Below are 3451 nucleotides of genomic sequence, written 5' to 3'. Positions count from 1 at the left end.
ATATATATATATATATATATATACACACATATATACGACGGGCTTCTTTCAGTTTCCGTCTACCAAATCCACTCACAAGGCTTTGGTTGGCCTGAGGCTATAGTAGAAGACACTTGCCCAAGGTGCCACGCAGTGGGACTGAACCCGGAACCATGTGGTTGGTATGCAAGCTACTTACCACACAGCCACACCTGCGCTTGAATTTGTTTTAAATAATTTTGAAACTAATGAGGAATTTAGGAAAATAACTTTGTCGTTATTCAACTGGTGTTTTGGCAGATAAATTAACATGGAATTTTGATGGAAGGTTTTGGGTTACATTATTTCAAAACAGGAAGTTGGCAATCATAGAACTTGTGATGGCTGGTATCGAAAGAGTTGCAGTGATTTTAACTAAAAGCTTCCATCGAAAAACAAACAGAAAAATTGACGGAAAATATTTGGGGGAGGAAAAAGTAAGAAAATAAACATGAAACAAACAATTATAAATGAAGTGAACAAAGGGTGAAGCAGGGTAGATAGATAGAGAATAGAGGTGCTAACTTACTATTGAGCTGAATCGTTGAGTTGGTACTCTCGAGATCGAGCGACACAAGACATCACTCCAGGGTCACTCCACAGCCTCATGTAGAGAGCAGATAATTCTGGAGTCATGTCACATTCATCAGAATTTTGCGAAATTTCAAAGAGAGTTTTGGCATCATTCTGGAAAAAAAAAAAGAAAAGAAGAAAAACAATGAAATTTGGATTGAATTAAGATATATATAAAAAAAAATTTAACCCATTAATTAACATGTTTCTAATTAAATATGACATCCACATGGTTCAATTAATTTTGAAAATAATGGAGAATTTGGAATAATTGAGGAAAATAATGAATTTTATCATAATTTATTTGGTGTTACCATTCTGTGTTGTACCACATACCAGACCATTCCTGAATGGTTCTAGTGGTATGTTGGTTTTGCTAGTTTCTTACACAACCTTTCTTCACTTCCAGAGAGAATTGTTAATAGTGTCAGACTAAATACCTTGTGGTATTTCGTCCGGTTCTTTATGTTCTGAGTTCAAACTCAGCTGAGGTTAACTTTGCCTGTTCATCCTTCTGGCAGACAGAAAATAACTGGCACTCTGCTGATTTCAATGACAAGTGTTCTAGTTGTCCCTATCAAAGGACAGCCTACTCATGAAATTAACATGCAGATGGCTGAGTACTCCACAGACACGTGTTCCCTTAATGTAGTTCTCAAGAAGATTCAGTATGACACAGAATATGAAAAAGGCTGGTCCTTTTGAAATACAGGTATGACTCATTTTTGCCCGCTGTGTGGACTGGAGCAATGGGAAATAAAGTGTCTTGCTCAAGGACACAACACACCACCAAGGATTGAACTTATGACCTTATGATCGTGAGCCAAATACTCTTAACCACTCAGCCACACTACTCCACAGCCCATAAAATAAGGCCGCAATTAAGTAGTGACAAATTTCATGCACGACAGTGCTTGAAAGGAAGAGCCACCAAGTCAAATAAAACTGCAGTCGTGGCAGATACCGGTGTCACACAAATTGGCACCTGTGCCGGTGGCAGGAAAAGGCGCTTTGGTGTCACGCAAATGGCACCCATGCCAGTGGTACGTAAAAGCACCCATTACACTCTTGGAGTGGTTGGTGTTAGGAAGGACATCCTGCCATAGAAAAAGTCATGCCGAATCAGACTGGAGTCTGGTGTAGCCTTCCAACATGCCAGCCCAACATGTCAGATTGTCCAACTCATGCCAATATGAAGAATGGATGTTAAATAATGATGATGATGATGATGATGAACAATGGGGTCAACTACTTCCCTTAACCTTCACGAATTTCTAGCCTTGTACCTAATTCAAACACCAATGTTACTAGACAAAGAGATCTTGCAAGGGTTCCACAAGATTGTCTTGATAGTATAATATCACTGGTTCCGAGACAGAGAGAGAGAGAGAGAGAGATAGAAGAACAGAGGCAGAGAAGAACTTAGCTCCCACTATTTTACTGGTACTGTATCTATCAATCTCACAAGGATGGAAGACTAATTAGGGTGGAGGATCTTGATTAAGATATGAACAGCTGAAAACCAGCAGCTTTGAATGAAAATTAGAAAGAGCTCTCAGGTATTTTAGCAGGTGACAACCCAGCTCAACCTATACAAGCAAGGTAAGACAGGCATAATATGGTGATGATGATGATAATGATGACGACAGTGTGGCAGGTGTCAACAACAATAGTAACAATAAACAACGGAAAAGTTAGCAAAAAAAATTATAAGTTCATTGAACATAAAAAGACATGAACAAGAAATAGGTGTGTGTGTGTATGGTAAGGCATTTCCTCTCACATTCTATCAATTATGAATTTATGAGAATGTGTGGGAGTGTTTGTAGGTGTGTGTGTGTATGTGTGTATATATGATGTCTATCTACTTGTGACTGAGGAAGACCATCACTGGCCAAATGCACTTGCAAAATGCCACACACACACACACACACACACACACACACGCATACCTACACACAAATACAAACATACATGTATACATACATTATACTCTTTTAAAGTATATATATATATATATATATATATATATATATATATAGACTTAATGTTTCAGCTAGGAGTTTCCATTTTTCGCTAATTCATAAATAACTCTTCTAAAACAAAATATTTTGATTTCTGTAAAATACAGTAAAATATTTCAAAATATTTTTGTGAAATTCCAACATTTAGAACAATATTTGGTTCATAACACACACAGAGAGATATACACACGCACACACACACACACTGAGTAAGCGTTTTTTTCTTCCCATATCTTCCTGAAGGTGTAGTGAAAAAGTGTGTTTTAAGAATATAATGAAGAAATAAGTGAAAATATAGTTTGTGGTGGAATGGATTGCGAATGTTACATGGTGATGCCGGTGGGGACAAAGATAGTGCTATGTGTATATGTATACATACACACACACTAAGATATAATCACATTTTCTTTGGCAATCACACACTTCCATGATAAATAGACACACCTACACACACACACACACACACACACACACACACACACATCCTTTACACAAACAGCTGCTTACATGCATAAAGGCATAGTTACTCAGACAAACACACACATGTAAACACACATCCATGAAACATGGAAATACAGACAGACAGACAGACACGCATACACCCTCATAACACACACAAATACACATATATATATATTTATCTATGTATACACATACGTCCTTATAACACAGGTGTGTATGTATGTATATACACACACACACACATATATATATATATATATATATACACATACACACACACATTGAATATAATCACATACTCAATGTAGACACACACTAAGATATATACACTCTTCGAGACAGACACACCTACATATATACATATATGTATATAT

At 36.9% G+C, this 3451-nt stretch overlaps 1 protein-coding gene across 1 annotated transcript in view; it reads right to left on the bottom strand.

Annotated features, from left to right (window-relative positions):
* The window catches only part of LOC106874528 (guanine nucleotide-binding protein G(i) subunit alpha), a 79824-nt gene that overhangs the window by 10673 nt on the left and 65700 nt on the right, over nt 1-3451 (bottom strand). The window contains exon 5 of the mRNA XM_014922293.2: nt 548-705. Within this exon, the coding sequence (XP_014777779.1) occupies nt 548-705 (158 nt within the window). The remainder of the gene's footprint in view (nt 1-547; nt 706-3451) is intronic.

This window comes from Octopus bimaculoides, chromosome 15 (assembly GCF_001194135.2).
Source record: "Octopus bimaculoides isolate UCB-OBI-ISO-001 chromosome 15, ASM119413v2, whole genome shotgun sequence".
NCBI classification, from domain to species: domain Eukaryota; kingdom Metazoa; phylum Mollusca; class Cephalopoda; order Octopoda; family Octopodidae; genus Octopus; species Octopus bimaculoides.
Note: the sequence above shows the minus strand (reverse complement) of the source record. Positions and strands in the feature narration are given on the sequence as shown.